Genomic DNA, 19,011 nt, shown 5'->3' with positions numbered 1-19,011 from the left:
GGTGGTTCAACAACTCACTCGAGGCCTGCCCTGTCTTCACACCAAGTTCGAGGCCAGTATCCCTTGTCGGAGCCACCGGAACCAAACGCCTGTGCACTGCATCAACTTGCCATTGCCAAGGCTTGTTGGCTCTCTTCAACAGAGATCTTCAGGCTCCAAGAAGCTTTAGCCTCAAGCATCTCCTACGACCAGGATCTTCACCCGCAATGCATCTCTTGCATTGTGGGCCTGCATCTTTGGTGAGCTGCTCGAGGTCCTCTTGCAACCCCTTTGACTCCAGCTTGTGGGTCCTCTGGAGGGTCTTCTTTGATTCCAGTGGGCTCCCCTGATTGCTCGGGCCTACTTCGACTCCCCTGCTTGTGTTGAGTACCTTGGACCTGGCTGGTCCTAACTCTGCACCTTTTTCGCTTGCCATGTTTGCAGTTGCCAAGGTTTGTTGGTGCTCCCGACGGAAACCAACCCTTCAGCTCTAGTCATACGGCGTGGGACAGCTCGTGAACAGCTCCTGGTCTTCAACAGCGTCGCCTGGTCTACACAGCTGCAGCTCCAAGGTCAACTCTCCAGCATCTCCCGACATAAGTGTGCATTCGCCTCTTGTGCTGAAAAGATACACCACGGGGAAACTTCTATGTTCGGCAACTGCCAATCTCATCAAGGTAAATAGGTTCTGCAAGGTTCAACAAGGTGGGCCAGCCTTTTCAGTTAAGGCTGCACAGTTGTGGAACTGCTCTGAGATTGCTCCTTGACCTGTTGAAATTCAGGAAAGCCTTGAAGACCTGGTTGCTCCCCAAATAGATTTGCGGGGCACCATTCTCTGCCATTATCTTCCTTCCAGATAATTAAAGCTCTCAGAGCCAAGACACCAGTCTGGTCACAGTCGCTCTATAAATGCAACAAATAACTTAAATAAGTAAGTAAGTTTAAATGCCCAGTAGCACTGTAACATCTGGAGACCCAAATGTAATGCGACCATTATTACACCAGTTCTCTGTTTAGGGAGACCAGCTGCTTCCAGTGAAAAATTCTCCACGGTACAGGGTGAATAGGAAGCGGGAGGTGATGGCTTACCTTACCCTGATGGCAAAAACAGGATGCTAAAGCTTCCACGGACAACACTGGGTTTGACAACCTTCAATAGGCTCTCCTGTCCATCTAAGTGTTAGAAGTCAACACGCCAGTGCAGACTCCTCAGAATTCTTCTAAATGTCACCAGAATGCCAGATTGTATGGTGATGTAGAGGTTACATCTACTGGTTTTCACGTTGCACCCTGGTCAGTTTGGCTTGATGTCTATGTGGATCCTGCACTGGCTCTTCTCCAGGTTCAACATCACAGATCGCAGAACCATGGCTGGTGTTTGTCAATCGATGCTTCGCGTCACTCAACGCCTTATAATACTTAGAACAGAAGCAGGGTACTGGTGGAAAGCCAAAGCTCAATGAAGCATGCGTCACCTTCAAAAATTGCGAACCCCAGCCAAAATGAGCAAACAGCAAATTGTTTCCTTTTCCCTAGCTTCCTGTGCAAAATTGAAAGGTATGGGGGGGGCAGTCAACAAATGGATATTGTTTCGGTAGTACTAGTCCAGATAATACAAGCTGGCAGTTTGTGGACTTTATTTCCTAGGAACTCCTTAAGTAGCAGATATGTTGTTGCGATTGCTAGTTGTTAAGTGTTATTTCTGCATTTGAAAATTGAGACTTTGAGACCAGCTGAAGGTTAAATTATCTTGGTCAAGACAGCCATTACCAGATTTGTATCAAGCCATCCAATAACGTATGGTGCATGAGACACACTGGACGCGGTTCGTTTTCCATTTACTAGTTTCTTTTTTTTAAGTCAAGTGTTGATAAATGCTTACTAATCTGTTGATTATTACTTTACGTCTATATAGCTCTACACCTTACCATATATTTATTTTCTTCACAACTCTTCCTGGAACTTTAGGACTGCTCACGAATGACATCAAACATCTAGGAACCAAAATCACTAGTGTTCCTTACACTATACAAAAAAACTTCCACTCATTAGCAGAATTGTATGACATGGCAGCTTTACTTCTTTATCCTTTTGACTGCTCTCCCAAATTTCTTTCACACCATTTGTGCTTGTTTGGCTTGGCATAGAAAAGCACTGACGTTATTTATTCTCAGCTTCATGTTTCTAAAACCTGCAGTAATGAATTCTGTAGGTGTACTGCAATTTGAAGTTCAGCACACAAATGTACCAGACCATTCAATTCTTTAATAAAAAACATACAGGTTATCAAAAGAAATGCCATGAAGACTACAGGTGGAATGGATAAAAATAGCGAGAGTAGCCTGTATAAGGGTTTAGCGTTTGAAGAGGTCTCATCCCATCTTACATAGAGTTGAATAGATCAGAGGTACTCTAGAATATTTAAACAAATCAGAACATACTCTACAACTGCATCTTGGATATATTTTAGGACAGCAGCACAAATGTTTTTTTCTAAAAATACCAACAAGGATGCGCCTCTATCAAAACAGAGAGCATGAATTCTTACTTGAGATAGCTTTCAATTAGGGTGAATATACGATCCATTTCCACATCTTTCTTCTCATACAATTCCTTACCAACCCATGGCAAAGATGAAAGAACCGCAAACACATACCAGTCGCAACGAACCTATGGTCAAGATAAAATGTTTTAAGAGTAAGAACATAATTTGCTGCTGGACTACAGAAAAGCAAACAAGTACAATCAAAAAGCATGGAATCAATTTCGGAGAAAAACTCCTGCAATTCAGGTATTTTTTTATTTAAAAATAAGTATTCCAACTTCACTGCTTGGCACGATGGTACAAAAGACTGGTTACCTGAGGTATGTCTTCTTCTTGCGTCACGTTAATGAAGTTTTCAAACATGGCCACCAAGGAAGGTGCAGCAATTACGTGACAATTCACAAGATCTGATAGGAAACGAACCTGTTTTCAAATGAAATAAAAAGAAGGTATCAAATATTTTGTGTGACTATGGGAGAAAGTGGATTTCAGCTATTTGGATCACCCTGGATTTTTCAACAGGATGTACTAATAACATTTGAGTAGCACAAGGAACAAGCATTACCAAAGCCAATATGTAGGATTTCTGTACAATGCATCCACACACACAACATTCATCCACAGATCAAACAAATATGCAGACAATATTTAGACAAACTGATGCAAATACTCAATTTCTAGTTGCACTAATAAACAGAGCAAATGTAATGGTTGCCTCTAGAGAACATTACGCCGCTCTAAAGTTGCTTCAAAGTGAAAGTGTTTATAGGAAGGTGGGACGGCGGAAACAAGTAAAGGGAAGGAGGAAGGAGCCAAGTGAATAGAATGATCTTTAAGAGTTTCTATCTTCTGGGATGGACAGATCTTATTAGTCAACATTATGCATCTGGTTGGCAAGGAGTAGATAGAGAAAGGAGGTTGTAACAGACAGAAGTAGAAATCCATGAGGCAAGAGGCAAACCATGTGATGAATCGGGAACCATCAGGAAAATCATAGTGCAAGAGATTCGAGGCAACAGTAAATCCAGACATTCATACATAGACTGCCCCACACAACAAAGATTCAGGGAGACCGCATACAAGCAAAAATACAGACAGAATGCAGGTTAAGGATGTTGGGTGAATGGGTATCTGCTTGATGTCCACATAATCTTTAGGCTCTTTACTGAGCAAATAAAATGTGTAAAGTTGAAAAAGGATGATGTCAATAGAAATGTAATCATTGGTCTCTTTGCAAAGACCACTTACTGGCTGATTCAATACTTTAGTATCCTGTAGAGGACAATACAATGCTCTCCAAAGCCAATTTTGTCCCTGGCCACCTTGCTACAACCATACGCTAATGGAAATACAAATCAGTATCTTTATTCGTCTTATACTAAATTATGACACTCCGGTTTGCCAAAATGTTACTTGCACACCTAACACCATGCATGCAGTAAGGGCGTTCCCGTTACAAATCATTAGCATTGGTTTATAATAAGCAAACAGACTACAAATCCTGGAATGCAGCACCTGAAGTGAAATTCCATAGCCCTGGAGTAAATGATGAAGCTGGCAACACCACTGTGGTGTGCCATCATGACAATATTTGTATGGACCAAAATATAGCATTTCAGTTTATGCTTTGCTTTCAAATTTAATAAGATTAGGCAACTCAATTGAAAAGCAAAATAGAAGCATGTGCTCAGCATCCAGTACGTTTTTTTCTTGCTCACAACTGGTTTCATGCTGTCCATCTCTAATGGGATGAGGTTTGAACATACAAACCCCCACTTTTCTTACAGTAGATTTTATCCATAAAAGGCGAGACACTATTGAATTTTAAATTTTACAAAATTGAAAGTATGTTTATAATTTTATTCACGCAATCTCCAAAATGAAACATTGTTGCTTTCAACTTAAATTTGCATGCTGCATATACTGGACAAAGAAATTACTTCATGCTTTAAAATCTATGGACAAAAACTCTTTAGTGTATTTTAGCAAACTCTTTTCGCTCTTCACAGGGCTTCATGAATTTTTCCTATGGGCTGGCACTGTAAACAGTATTAAAATCTTGTCTGAAATAACAATGAGGAAATGACAATGTTCAAATGTTAAGTGTGCGTGGGAGGGGCGTGCAAAGAAACCAGTATTACTTACTAAAAATACAGCATCATGGTAATGATTGGCTTTTAAAGACTCTTTCAACTGCCGAATCATGGATTCGACGAATTCGCCTCCAAAGTTGTAGTTTCTTGCATTGAGCAACCCAACCAACGTTGTATAAACAGTCAACTTCTCAGGCAAAATCCGGCCACTGATTGAGAAATAAACGCATAATTAGATTACATCTTAATTATCAGTGAAGGTTCACAGGTTAACCCCAAGTGAATAGTTTGCCCACATCAATCTAAAATAGATTCTGAATTACACCTGTAGGTTAGTATACATAGTACCACTATCATTAGTGTATACACATTCTGCAATCCATTTCACAAATATGAGTTAATGATACAGTATTGCTAAAAATTGTAAGAACTTCATTGTTGGTGGACATCCAATAAGACTATTAAAAATGACGCAGAAAGCAGTTTCTTCCACTGCCTTGAAAACTCGGTTTAATAAACACATCTTGGACAGGTGGAGAGTTAGTTTGCAAAATGTTCAATATTTGTTTAAACTTCAAAACACTTTTACTTGTTTCAATGAAGAATAAATATTTCCTTTACAAAACTGCAGAGCTATCAAACAACATTTAGGAAAGGTTGATAGTCAACTTATTTTAAATAAGTGAGAAATACTGTGCCCCTCTCCACTGCAGAGGTTTCACATTTTGAGCATTCATCAAACTGTTGAGTGTTTTACATACACTGCGCAAAGGATCCTCAAGATCTTGCTCTTGAAGTTTGGTAGATCAGCTTCCAGAACACCAGCAAGACCTTCCAGGTTGCTCTCTAATGAAGAGGTACTCTAAGGGAAAAGAGTAATACAAAATCCCTATGAATGGACATATAATACTAGCCTTACGATGATTTCTCACAAAAGACTGTTAAAGTAGAGTTTGATTAAAGCATTTTTAGAGTTGTGCTTCCTCATCAGATCTTCCTAGGCATACTTCTCTTTTAAAGAGACATAAAACAGCATTTTAAAAGGTTATTCGCAGAAGTACCAAGCTACACAGTAATAGCACTTAGGCTTCCACCTCAAAACAGGCCCTCTTTAAAGTCAAATGGAATTAGAGGTGGAAAATCTTCAGGGTCATGCCAATCCCTAGGAATGTTGCAGCATTGTACTTCAATTGCCTATAAATAGCGTTTACCCCACTGACGGGCCACTGATGCAGAATTAGCTGACCGGTAGTTTGCTAGATCATGTGAGTTGCGTGGATGGGAGAGTGTCGAAATGCAGTGTGACCCATGCAGTAACCATTTTGGCACTCTTATGATTGAAAATCCAAGCGTACAACTGCAATCGTTTCATGGTATTTGTGCATGGAAAGGAATGAAATTGAGTGAGATACCTGCAGATGTTAAAATTGCCTACCATTCTTGAGATGGGAGTAAGTTTCACATCTTGATTTGTTTTGAGTAGCAGAGGAGGAACCTACAGGAATTTGCATGGATAACAGGCAGCCAGGTAAACACTCTGCAGAGTCCATCCAAAAGTCAGATAGAAGCAACATACAGGAACCCACCGGTAGACATGATAAATGTGGTTTACACTGCACGCAGAAGCGACAAGGAATAACCTTCTGGCATGCACTGGTTATTAAAAGTCGTTGTGAATGACTTGAAGATTCGACCCAAAATTAGAAGGGAAGCAACCTGCAGATATGCACTAGATACAGGCAGCCATGGTAATGATCTAAAGAGGCCACTTGGAATGAAGCAGTAACAGACAAGCACAGGAGAAATGCAGCTATGGAAAACGCTTCTTAAAAACTACCAATAACCAATAGAGGATTAACCCAATGACGTGGCCTGGATACAATCACCCAGGGCCCAAAGTGAATGAGTTGGTGAGCAGCTCCACAAACAAATTAAGCATGTGAGGGAAGGCAACAAACAAAATGTAACAAGTCACAAATCAAAAAGGCTTTAGCCTAATGGCCAGCTCTTTAAATTAATGTTACACACTTAACCACCAATAATTAACAGCGGTAGGTTGATTTCAGTATTGGCTCCAAATGCTAGAGTCCACCCAGGAGTGACAGGAGCAACCTACAGAAATGAACTGGAAACAGCGGAGGCGGAGCTTGCCTGGCTTCATGATGGCCGCAAGATAGACAGTAAAGCACTGCAATCTTCTGACCACTGTCTCCCGGTGCCTTCCTGTCACTAAAGATCCTTCAAAATCGGTCCCAGAGATCTTTCTCCCTGGGCGGTGATCCAGCGACGCCATACACAGTGCGGGGACGGCCCTGAGATCGGAGCTTGCAATAGACCGTGTGACACTGTGCTACGGTGAGGGGTCTGCTGATATTGCCCTGGGACTGCTGTAGGATCAGTGGCTGGATCTGCCTCGCCGGTGACTCCCCAGCCACTTGGTGAACTGCGGTGTTTGCCTGGCCTTGCCTGCTAACCTGTTGTTGCCAGGGATACCGTAGGCCTGCCTTCCCTCCAGACCTTGGTTCTGGCAGGGCCGACAGCGGAGGGCTCGGGTCGTGTGAAGGCTGGCGCCGTGGCTCCGGATGCCGGTTCCGTCTTGGGGGTAGCTGCCGGGGCCTGCAAGGCATGCAGCCTCCTCCCCCCCTCCCCCCCGACAGTAAGCTGCCGAGTGTGCGTGCACCTGGGCCGGCTTGTAGTGGGAGCCCCGCAGGGCTCGTGGTGGGAAGGGCCTGGGGTGGTTGCTGCACGCTCCTAATGCCTTGGGAGTTACCCAGCATAACAGTGGCCATTCTCCCTCGGAACGGAGGAGTCATTCCATTTGCTGTCCCCGGCCCCCATTGGGACAACTGAGCGCTGCGGCAGGGCCGAAGGGGTGAAGAGGCGGGGGCTGCCTTGGGTGCTGAAAGGGAGCATAGATCCCCAAAGACTGAGTTTGGTGCGCAGGTGTAGCGCAAAAGTCTCTTCATCTGTGGATATTTTGTGAGCCCAGCGTCTGTTTGGGGAGGCCGTTCTCGGACGCTAGCAGCACTCGCCGCAATGTTGCAGGGCCTGAGGAACACCAACACGGGTAAACCTGAAAAATCCCAAACTAAGCTGCACTTCAAGCCATGCAAATCAAGTAGAAAGATGGAACACGATAAAATGCCTCAGAATCGGGCTCGGAGGTGGAAATCGTGCTCGGAGGTGGGTGATTCACCCTCGTACTACGGCATAAAAGAAATAGTGGCAGCTATGCAAAGAAGTCTGAATAAAATAGATGGAAAAATTGACTCCCTTTCCTTCTGTATGGATAGGATGAAGGATTAAATTGAATGAAAGACTAGACAAGCATACTGAGCGTTTAGACATCGTGGAAAAAAGGGTCTCTGACGCTGAGGCAACCTTGAACTCTGCATCACTCTCCCACACTGTGTTGGACAAACAACTTAGGAGTCTGCAGGCTAAAGTGAAGGACTTGGAAGCCCGCTCAAGGCGGAACTAGTATCCCCAACATGGAGCTTTTTGTGAAACAATTGTTAACAACACTGCTGTGAAGAGACTTTTTCCAATATATTTGTAGTGGAGAGGGCACACCGCTCGCTGGCTTCTATAACCGGTGCCCGGAGTGCCACCACGTCAAATTATAGCGAGGCTCTTGAATTATAGGGATCAAGACAGCGCGCTCCGGAGGGCCCGGAAGCTGCAGGAACTACAATACGAAGGTATAGCTGTCTGGTGGATGAGGACTTACAGATGCAATCGCAGGCTAATAAAACAATTAGCATCTGCTTTGGTCTGGCAAGAGCCCTTCGACGAATTTTACCTCTCCTGCCTAGTGAGGCCAGACCTTCGGTGGTTAGGAGTATAATGCTGGGCAGACTGGACTATTGCAACTCCTTGTATTTGGGTGCTCCCCAATACATCCTGCAGGGGTTGCAAAGAGTCCAGTCCATGGCGGCCAAATTGGCCCTTGAGACAGCGCGGCTCGTCTGCTACTCTGGCTCTCAGGGACCTCCATAGGTTACCCATCACAGACCGGGTTAGCTTCAAGTCGCTATGCATGGTATACAGGGCTCTACACGACATGGGACCAATGGCTCTGCGAGAGAGATTCTCCTGGTATGTGCCCAGTAGATCTCTTCGATCTGCCAGTCAAAGTCTGGTCTCTGTTGGAAGAGTTAGGACGGCTAGGATGGGAGGAAGGGCCTTTGGTATAGCAGCGGCATGTCTGTGGAACAGGCTACCGCAAAACATCAGGCAAGCCAATTCCTTGATGGGCTTCAGGAAGGACCTTAAGACCTGGCTATTTGCCAGGACTATGAAGTAAGCCTCCTGATTAAGAGCTCAGTCATTCTCCACTGTCCCATTTTTATTCATCAGGTCTCTAAGCGCCAGGATACCCGATGGGTGACAGTCGCGCTATATAAGCATTTCATACAATACAATACAATACAACAGGATGTATCCTGCTAAGCTGATAGTTCGTGCAGACGGGAAGCCTCATATGTTCACAGACCCTGCGCAAGTACTGCTGTTCCTTAAGTGCAGAGACGCTGCAAAATCAAAGAAAGGCTCTGCTGGCCCGCAGGTGGGAGGTGTGAAACATACTGCGACAAGAGGAATGAAGTTCCCTCCACATGCTTCTAGGGGGGATCCAGGCGGGACTTGCTGTAAGGGCGGGGCGCATCCAGCCTCGATTCTCATTTGTATTGTTGGGACTACTAGGCCTGGTGATGGCATGCAGGAGACTATATTGCATTCCTCAACATGGCAGTTTGATTAAATTGTTGGAACCTATGTTAATGCGTACCATTCAGTCAACCAACCAACCAACCAACCAACCCCCCCCGGGAGGTCTGTCATGAATAACTGTCAGTAATTTGCTGAAAGATGTGTATAGCATTGGCCGGGTCCTACCTGGGGGAGATACAGAGCGATGGGCGGGGGATTTGAGAGACATTAAGCATGGAACTTTATACGTCATGTTAGTAATGTTGTTGCTTATACAGTCCATAATGCCAGGATGGGGTGAACCTCAAGTCAGGCGACATCTGCCCCGTGGTGTGTACCACAAGGGGTGTGCCTAGAGTTTCTTTTTTTTTGCTTCTTCCATTAAGAGATTGTTTTTCTCTCGCTCTTAGAGTGCATTATGCAGGAGGGAGGGAGGGAGGTTATATCGCCTATTGTGGGAAAGCGGCTCTGTATATACTGTTCCCAAATAGGTACAGGGTGTACAGAGTCCGCAGTCCCCAAGGGTTTGACAGAGGCTAAAGTTAGATATAACCTTACTCTCTAAAGTGGTAGCTTGGTCGAGCAGTAAGGCAGTATCAGAGGACAGTGTAAAGCATTTGTTGTACCCACTCAGTCAGCAAATGGTCTCACACACTCAATAACTGAACTCTAGGCCAATGGTTTATATATAAAAAAATATATGCTTGTTTTATTTTAGAACCAACCATTGGAATTAAAATAAACTCTCTCAGAATGAGATGCTTTATATAAATACTTTTGCAATATGTAATTGACTTTTGTAAACAGTTACAAGTGGTCGCAATAGGCAACACCATTTTAAACACAATAATACATTGAGTTCAATGGAAGTTTCATGTTATTTGCCACAGATTACTTTTAGGATTACTTTTGGAATTCCAGGACTGGATCCTAGATTCAGTCCTGGGTCAGTACTCAGAATCAAGTGGTGCAAGTCGACTTAATTACTGTAATGATTTTTAAACAATATTTAGCTATTTTGAAAGTTGACACTTAGAAAATATTTCAAAGAAAACAGTCAATGATTCCCTATGGAAGAAAATTCAGGTTACAGGTACAGTATGTTCTCGTTACTTTTGTAATCCAGTACTGGGTACCTAGACTCAGTTCTGGGACCTTTATCCAAAACAGGTAAGTAATTACGTTTTCAGATATTATACGATTTTTTAAGAATATTTAAAGATTGCAGAAATCGACACTTAGAAGAAATTTCACAGAAAAACAGTCAATGGTTTCCTATGGAAGAAAATTGAGTTCAGGGTAAGTACAGTTGTAAGTATTTTTCAGAGTCAGTGCTGGGCACCAAGATCCAGCACTGGGAGCTCACCTAAGAGCAGGTGAGTAATTTCGTTACTCGGCTGATTTTTGGTGAATATTTTAGGATTTGAAAAGTCCACAAATTTCAGGAAAAAGCCAGTCAATGTTACCCTATGAGGAAAATAGAGTTTGCGGTTGAAGGGTAAGTACTCGACTGGCAGGGTTGAGGTTCTGGGCATAGACTCAGGGGTCCCCCAGGGTCAGGTAGGTACAGTTGGTTCCCCCTCAGCGGCTCTAGGGCGGCCGGGTGCAGAGAGAGTTAGGCCCAATGTCATCCTATGAGGGATAGGGGGGCCTTGGTTGGTGGCTGCTGACTGGCAAGCCAAGCGGCTGTGGGAGCTGGGCTCCTGGTCACTTACTCAGGGCAAGTGGGGAAGTAGGTAGGTGTAGAGTTTTCACTGCCAGGGCCACTCGGGCAGCTGGGTGCAGAGTGCTTTTGAGCCTTCGGGGGCTCAATTGATTTCAATGGGAAATCTCCGGTTTAGAAAAAGACTGCAAGCTCTGGGACGAGGACTCTTCAGGTGCCGCCACCACCACTTCGAGAGGTAAGTTGGGTAGTTGGAGGATAGGTAGGTACCCCGGGATTGGGCACAGGGGGCCGTGGGGCACCGCGTGCAGGGGTGCCTTTTGGTGTCGGGAAATCTTACCCTATGTTGCTCGCGGTTGGGGGGGGCACCCTGTTTTGAGGCTGCAGGCTTCTTCAGGAGTGTCGAGGGAGGAGGTCCTTGGGTGCCGGACTCTGGGTCAGTCGCCGTGGGGTCGTCCTCAGGGTCTTTGTTCACTCCGGCACTGGCCAGGCTTGGCTGGTGCAGAGTGTGCTGGGTTCGCGGTTCCGGCCTGCTGTCAGGGATTAGAGATAGGTTTTGAGTAGAGCCTCTACTCTTGGGAGTCCCAGGGACTTAGAGCCAAAAGGTAGCCAGGTCCTCCGGGGTTTGTGAGGTTGCTGGCCACAAGAGATGCCAGGTTGGAGCAGGAGCAGGTTCGAGGGTCGACAGGCCGGTAGGGCTGGGGCCAAAGCAGTTGGTGTCTTCCTCTTTTTAGCAGCTGCAGGGCAGGCCTTCTTTCTTCTTGCTCTTCTTTGTAGTTTGGAATCTGGAATCTGGGGAAGAAAGGTTCAGAGTGCCCCTAAATACTAGATTTAGGGGTGTTACAGGTAGGTGAAGGGCAGGGGCCAATGAGTCCCTGTCCTGGGGTGGGTACACCCCCTATCCTGCCTCTCTCCTCTGGGAGGGGGGCAGGAGCCTAGTCCTGATTGGGCAGGGCTTCCCATCTTCAAGATGGCGAGAGCCCGGAGATGTGCTTCACCTCGCCTCCCCCACCTGAGGGGTGGGGTTGGCAGGCTGGCACATCCCCGGTCCTTATTTGGGGTTTCCGGCCAAGCCTTCCGCCAGAGTGGGGGGTTGCAGTGGACTGGGGAAGCTCACAGAGGCGGCATGCCTTTGAAGCTTCCCCCTGCCCATCCTGGGGGAGGAGATTTAGCACCTCGCCCAGGATGTGCATTGTTGCAGACCCAGGAGAGCAGGGGCTCTCATACCCAGGGGTCCAGCAACATGTCTGCTGTGTGGCAGCCTAGGCAGCCTCAGAACAGACATGGACTGTAGGTTTAGGTTTCAGGGGGCCTCTCTAAGATGCCCTCTGTGGTGCTTTGTACATTAAATCACACACTGGCATCAGTGCGGATTTAATGTGCTGAGCAGTTTGATATCAAACTTCTCAGTCTTCAGTGCTGCCATTATGGTGCTGTGGAGTTTGTGTTTGACAAGCTCCCAGCACCATATACTCTTGGCTGGCAGCACTGCACTTACAGGACCCAGGAATGGACCTGGGCACTGTAGGGGCACAGGGTTCCTGCCTCTGTGCCCACACCACTGGCATAGGGCACCCAGCTAGAGGGGTGGCTGATGTATGCCAGGGCAGTGTAGGTTGTGGGCATGGCACACAGGGATGTGTGCCATGTCGACTCTCTGTTTTGTCTTGTATCCAGACACTCAGCCTGCAAGAGCAGTGTGTGTGTGTTAGGGTACAGGGCCTCTAAGGGTGGCACAATGAGTGCTGCAGCCCTTAAGACCTTACCTGGTCACAAGGTCCTGGGTACCTAGGGTACCATTTACCAGGGGCTGACATGTGGCCAGGGTTTGCCAATTTGGGTTTTGGCTGTTAGGCAGTTTTTAGGGAAGGAACACAGGCCCTGGGCACCTGATTGGCAGGAGCCCAGGGCACGACAAGGAAAAGTGCATCAGCTATTAGGCAAAAAAGGGGGAAGGGGTTACTGCAACAGAAACCCACTTTCTTACACCTATGCACAGCTGGGGTTGGCATAGCGTGGGGGGGGGGGTTGGGTTTTTTGAGCTGTAAGACGGGTACATACATTGGCGAAGCTCCTGTCTTGATTGCTGGATTTATTTTAATATGCACATACATCATTTCAGATATAGTCCATGAACGATATGGCAGCCCTGGTGTCGGGTCCTAGTGGGGACAAGAAGGTACGATTTGTAAGATGGAATGAAAGGGGGTTCAACGAACACAGAAAGGTTCGGAAAGTTGAAGTGTACCTGAAGCAGCACTGTTTAGATGTTGCTTTGCTCCAGGAGACGCACATGCCGCGTAATAGTAGCATAAGTACTTCCAAGGCAAGACTTGCGCAGCAGGTTTTACCACCCATGCTAGAGGCGTTTTAACATGGGTTAACCCAAAGTCAGGGTTCACACTACTTCAAGCACAGGTAGATCCTAATGGGAGATGCATCATAGCGAAATGCCAAAAAGAGTCTAGTGCTAAAGCTAGTTAATGTGTACGATCATAATTATGATGACCCACAGTTATCGTTTGTTAGGCACCCGACTAATGCAGGATGTGAAAGCAACTCTACTATTAGGTGGAGACTTTAATTGCATCTTAGACCCTGACAGAGACCGCTCCAAGGGCCCCCCGCGTCGCCCCCAGCTGCACCCAGTGCCATTATTGATTTAATGGAAGATTTAGGCCTGCTTGATGTATGGAGGAGCGTTCGCCAGACACAGGGTGGGGGGAATTTACCCACTACTCTGCTCCTCATGACCCTCATACTCGCATTATTGGCTGATCTCCAGGTGCTTGCTTCCGAGCATTACTAATTGCACCCCACTTGCACATACATACTCAGACCACTCTCCTGTACAACTAGATATTAAGGTGCCCACTAGACAAGCTGCTTCATTTCTCTGGAGATTTCCCCCTTATTCACTGTTGGATCCAGTGTTCGCTGCCGAAATGGCGACATCGATAGATGTCTTTTTCGAAAAGAATGTCGGTTCAGTAGATAGTTTCGCCACTGTCTGGGAGGCTTTTACAGTCTACATTAGAATTTCCATGCATGCAGGAGTGCTCCGGGCCCTGAGGGATAGGTTACCGAAACTTAAACGAGAAATATCAACCCAAGAACACACTTTCCAGGAAACTGGAGATAAAAAATTATTGGGTGATATAAAGGTAGCTCTGAAAGAATTCCAGGAGGCCGCAGACAGTTAAGTGAAACATCTTAGCAAATACACCACGGCTAGAGCTTATGGGGAGGTGGAACGGCCTGGGGCCTTGTTGGTGGCACTGCTGCGACCCAAGAGAGAAGCAGACACGATATTAGAAAGTCACGATGAACAGGGACTCCCTCTTCACAAACACGCAGATAGGTTTAGCAGATACTACACGGAATTATGGCAAAGCAATCTCCAAACTTGAGGATGATATCACAAGATGGCTCAGACTACCTTTTTCCTTGATGGGATGCATTTCTATCATGAAAATGGTTGCCCTGCCTAGATTTTTGTTTTTACTTTTTAACATCCCTATGTTGCTGCCGTGCCACATATTTACCACCTTACTTACACTTATGACAAAAATAGCTTGGACTGGTAAGCAGCTTAGGGTTAAGTAGGATACGCTGACCTTACCTTACTTAGCGGGTGGCCTTGGGGCTCCGGAAATAAAAATATACTATCGTGTAGCACAAGACTTCATCCCGCATACCATCACTCCGCATTTTTCACAACGAAAATGCTATTATTCTGCGATACTATTACCCCGTAAACTTTCACTCCTAATATGACTTTAATATATATATATATATATATATATATATATATATATATATATATATATATAAATAATATGTACTGGCGGTCGCCAGTAGATAGTTATAGTTAGGACCGTGTTTCCATAGGAAATCTCAAAATTCTATTTTGAATAACTTTGGCGCCGGTTGACGAATCTTCGCGAAATTTTCAAAACTAATGGGGCGCTCCGCTCAGCTCCTACCCTGAAAGTCTCGGGGTGATTCGTCAAGCGGGGGCCGAGAAAAAAGGGGGGTCCCAAAACGCGTTTTCCGCATGCATTTTTCCATAGGACCTTTAGTCGAAGGTACAGCCCGAACGGCTGAACAGAATTACTTGAAATTTGGCAGAGAGGTAGTCCTCAGGTCAGGGAAGTGCCTTTTGCAGGTCTGGTGTCAATCTGTTCAGTATTTCCTGAGAAAATAGCATTTAAAAGCATATAAATATCTATACGCGCGCACCGTGCGTGCACGAACGAAATTCTGATTGGTTGTTAGATGTCAGTCAACATTCGAATCGGTCGAAATCAGGACGTGTCGGCCGCCATTTTGTCTCTCGCACTGAAAAGGAAAGGGGGGAAAAAAAGGTGGAAAACGTGAAAAGGGGGCAGGGAAGAGAGTTCCTGACCCCCCAGCCTTTGTCAGGGGGTCACAGAAGGACCCCCATGGGTGAAATAAACTTTTTTTTTTTTTATAAAAATCGCAGGGTGCAGATTTGGTGTCCAAGGGAGACAGCTGAAGACAGCACAGGTCCTCTGCGGTTCATTAGGTTGCTGGCTGCGGGCCACGCTGTTTTCTGAGAGCAGGGTCACTGGAGGAGACTGGCTGGTAGGGCTGGGGTCACGTCAGGTGATGTCCGCTCTACTGCTGCACAGCAATTCGATCCTTTGTAGGTCGTCGAATCTGGAGGGTGAAGGTTCAAGGGAGCCCTTAGATACTAAATATAAGGGAGTTACTGAGGTCAGGGAGCAGTAGCTAATGGCTACTGTCCCCTAGGGTGACCACACATTTCAGGTGCCCCCTCCTTTGGGGAGAGGGGCACATCCCTGTTCATAGTGTGTTTATTCTCCAATTGAGGACGGAGAATTTCTCAGAGATGGATTTACCTCAGCTCCTAGGGATGGGTCAGGCTGAAGTGGACACCCGTACTCTGCTTACTAATTTTCCCACCTGTCCTGCCTCCAGAAGTAGGGCCTGGACGGGGGGTGGGCATCTCCACTAGTTGGAGCTGCCCAAATTAGCACATGACAAGGTGAGAGCCTTTCAGGCTCACCGCCAAGTGTTGCTGTTCTTGCCAGGGTGAGGTGTGAAGCCACCCAGGGCAGGCTTTGTTCCTGGTCTCCGAGAGTACAAAGGCGCTCACCCCATGAGGTCAGAAACCTGTCTGGTGGTGGCTGGCGGGGACCAGTCAGCCAATACACTAGAAGCCAGTTGTTTTTAAGGGGGCATCTATAAGATGCCCTCTGAATGCATCTTATAATAAATACAACACTTGCATCAGGGTGGGTTTATTGTGCTGAAAAGTTTGGTACCAAAACTACCCAGTTTTCAGTACAGCCATCATGGAGTTTTGGGGTTCGTAATGACAAACTCCCAGCCCATGTACTCAAAATGGTTTCACTGCACTAACATGGTCTGTGAATGGCACAGACACTGTAGGGGCACACGTCTCATGCAGTTATGCATTACCCTGTGGGGCCTGCTAGAGGGTGACTTACCCATGCCACAGGCAGTATTGGTGGGCATGGCACACAGGATGTGTGCCATGTCAACTCTTCAGTTTGCTATGCACCAAAACACAGCTTGCAATGGCAGTGCGTGGGTGTTAAGGTGAAGGGTCTCTCAGGGTGGCATAATACATGCTGCAGCCCTTCAGAGGCCATCTCTGGTCACAGGGCCCTTGGTACCAGGGGCACCTTTTACAAGGGACTTGCATGTGGCCCAGAGGTGTGCCAATTGTGGAGAAAAATGTAAAGTTATTGGGAAAAACACTGGTGCTGGGGCCTGGTTATCAGGGTCCCAGCACACACTCAGTCAAGCTGGCATCCGGTATCTGGCAAAATGTTGGGGGGTAACCATACAAGAAGTGTCAACTTCCTACACAACCCTCCCGCCCCCAAAACGAAAGAGGACGACACTAACCTTAATCTAAGTGGAAGAACTTGGAAAGTACATTTGCATTGGCATGGGAAGTCCCAGGTCTGTGTTCCACTGTAAAGACCATTCCATGTAGGAAGATGGACCACCTCAACAGTTTGGGATTTTTACATTTCATTTGCATTAGCCATGTGAGAGGTCTGTGGTCACTTTGGGTTAGGAAGGGAGTCCCTAACCGGTAGGGCCTCAGCTTTTTCAGGGACCTAACCACAGCAAAGGCATCCTTCTCAATGGCACTCCAACGCTGTTTCCTGGGGAGTAGCCTCCAGCTTATAAAAGCAACAGGTTGGTCTTGGCTATCCTCATTGGTCTGTGATAGAACCACTCCTTTCCCTAGCTCAGAGACATCAGTTTGCACAATGAACTGCTTGGAGTAGTCTAGAACTTTGAGAATAGGTGCTGAGCACATTGTCCTTTTCAGGGTGTGAAAAGCCTTTTGACAACTAACTGTTCAGTTCACTTTCTTGGCAGGAAGTTCTGTGAGGGGTCAAGCCAAGGAAGGCCCAGACTTGGGTATGGCTTATTGGAGCCCCTAGTCCAGAACTGTCTGGATCTTGGGTTGCAAAGTTTGCACTTGGCCATCATGTACGAAGTGGCCCTAGTACACAACAGATGCCCTATCTGGCACTTGGAAGCCTTGATAGTTAGGCCTGTAAAACCTTCCCCAGGTGGACCAGGTAACCCTGCCAGGAGAAGCTACAGACAGAAATATCAAGATGTGGTGCACTAAAGGTCTCCAACCCATCAAGGACTTGATTAACCAACCTTTAGACTGCGGTAGGGGCATTCCTTAAACTAAAGGGCCTAAAAGTAAACTGATAATGCTCATCAGGTGTGACGAATGGGGTTTTCTTTTTGGCACCTGGGGCCATGCCAATCTGCCATTACCCTGCAGTCAAGTCAAAGGTGCTGAGAAATTTGGCTGCTCGTAATCTATCAGCTCATCAGCCCTAGGTATGGGGTGAGCATCTGTCTTAGTGACTGAGTCCTATAACACAGAACCTCATCCCTGGGGGTGAGGTTTGGGGACTAAGACCACTAGGCTGGCCCAAAAACTTTCAGAGGGTTCAATAACCCCAGACTCCACCATCTTGCTTACTTCAGCTTTGATGCTCTCCTTAACTTGGTTAGACTGCAGATAGATTTTTGTTTTGACAGGCAAGCTGTCCCCAGTGTTTACATCATGGGTACACCAATGTGTCTGGCCAGGGGTTAAGGAAAAGAGCTCAGCATTCTGTTGCAGGAAATGCCTACAGTCGGTCCGCTTCAGGGTAGTAAGGATTTCTGAATAGAATACTCCATCAACTGACCCATCTTTTGGAATGTACGAGAGGAGATCAGGGAGAGGCTCACTCTCCTGATCCTAATCAGTGACCAACAGCATGGAAACATCAACCCCGTCACAGAAAGGTTTCAGGCGGTTCACATGGATCACCCTCTTATTTATTTATTTTATTACAATGTTTTATAGAGAGCGAACATGACCCACGAGGGTATCCAAGCGTTTTACAATACACTGTTTATAGATAATAGATGATTGGGGTAATATATACATACATTCGCAAATCTGCATTCAATACAAAAGAGGTAGACAGTGGTATATGGATAGCATAGGTGGCCAATAGTCAAAGAATTAAAGTCCGAGGATGTGAATTTGTTCATTAGAAGCATTTTTACTTCTTTTTTGAAGGAGGTAAAGGAAGAGATTCTGCGTACATCTGGAGGTAAGGGTTTCCAAATCTTCGGAGCGATACCTGAACATGCTCTGCAACCAGTTCTCTTTTTGTGGAAGAATTGTGGTTTTAGTAGTAGTGAACTCACTTCGCGACTGTCTGCATCCTCCCGACTGGTCTAGTTTTTGTGCTAAGTAACTTAGGGTGTTGCTATGCAGGGCTTTATGGGTCATGCAGGCGATCTTTAGTTGTATTAGGGTGCCTGTTTAGTGCCCAGGTCTACCATGTACGTGAACTTACTTTTCTTCTCAGAGATAGGGTAAGGGTCACTCAATGTATCCTAGGAGGCCCTTGCTGCCACAGGTTTCAAAACCCACATCTTCAGCACTGGTTGGAACTTCACCAGTGCAG

At 46.1% G+C, this 19,011-nt stretch overlaps 1 protein-coding gene across 1 annotated transcript in view; it reads right to left on the bottom strand.

Moving 5' to 3' along the window:
• The window catches only part of NCBP1 (nuclear cap binding protein subunit 1), a 614,484-nt gene that overhangs the window by 541,283 nt on the left and 54,190 nt on the right, over window positions 1–19,011 (bottom strand). Inside the window, exons 3-6 of the mRNA XM_085636602.1 lie at window positions 5,379–5,479; window positions 4,670–4,826; window positions 2,840–2,947; window positions 2,528–2,649 (exon numbers count right to left, since the gene is read on the bottom strand). Of these exons, the coding sequence (XP_085492728.1) occupies window positions 2,528–2,649; window positions 2,840–2,947; window positions 4,670–4,826; window positions 5,379–5,479 (488 nt within the window). The remainder of the gene's footprint in view (window positions 1–2,527; window positions 2,650–2,839; window positions 2,948–4,669; window positions 4,827–5,378; window positions 5,480–19,011) is intronic.

Source organism: Triturus cristatus, chromosome 2_1 (genome assembly GCF_964204655.1).
Source record: "Triturus cristatus chromosome 2_1, aTriCri1.1, whole genome shotgun sequence".
Lineage (NCBI taxonomy): Eukaryota > Metazoa > Chordata > Amphibia > Caudata > Salamandridae > Triturus > Triturus cristatus.
This window is presented reverse-complemented; position numbering and strand designations above follow the sequence as displayed.